This window comes from Octopus bimaculoides, chromosome 30 (assembly GCF_001194135.2).
Source record: "Octopus bimaculoides isolate UCB-OBI-ISO-001 chromosome 30, ASM119413v2, whole genome shotgun sequence".
NCBI classification, from domain to species: domain Eukaryota; kingdom Metazoa; phylum Mollusca; class Cephalopoda; order Octopoda; family Octopodidae; genus Octopus; species Octopus bimaculoides.
The window spans coordinates 2,919,784-2,920,392 of NC_069010.1; the positions used below are offsets into that span (position 1 = coordinate 2,919,784).

Consider the following 609-nt stretch of genomic DNA (forward strand, 5'->3'; position numbering starts at 1 on the left):
AATTATTCTCAATATAGCTAACATCTGATTTCAGTTTTACTCTTATATTTTGATTCTAGATTTCAGGTTGAGCGGATTTAAAGTTTATCTTGGATCATCACTTTGTTTTGAGAGTACAAAAGATGAATACAAGAAACAAGTAATCTATATCAAATGTCAAAAACCAGTATATACAAGTAATGTCAAAATATCGTTAGAAGGAAAAAAGAAAGCGCTTACTCTTTGTGAAGTGGAAGTAATACGTAAGTTATGTATATCTGTTATTTCACTTTAAAAAATACTGATTTATCAGAATGGTATCCATCAATGAGTTAATAGCGCTATTGAGGATGCAGAAGAGAATATCCATCTCCACTTTACTGAAACGATTTCAGTTCAGTATTACAAGTTAAGCAAACATTTGCCAATTATACTGACATACTGCTTACCTACAGTCGCGAACTTTATATCTAATGAACAAAGTCATTAAACTGGCCATAAAACATCCTGCTGGTATTGATTAGAGTGTTGATAAACCTAATTACGATAGACATAACAAACATTTCTCCGGTTTAAGGACACAGTGTGAGACGACTGCTGTTATCGTTAGGCCTAAATCATCGAAAGGTA

The 609-nt window shown here is 32.3% G+C and overlaps 1 protein-coding gene across 1 annotated transcript in view; it reads left to right on the plus strand.

Annotated features, from left to right (window-relative positions):
- Nucleotides 1–609, plus strand: part of LOC106883354 (fucolectin-5) — a 7,264-nt gene that overhangs the window by 5,385 nt on the left and 1,270 nt on the right. The window contains exon 4 of the mRNA XM_052978070.1: nt 60–242. Coding sequence (XP_052834030.1) covers nt 60–242 — 183 coding nt within the window. The remainder of the gene's footprint in view (nt 1–59; nt 243–609) is intronic.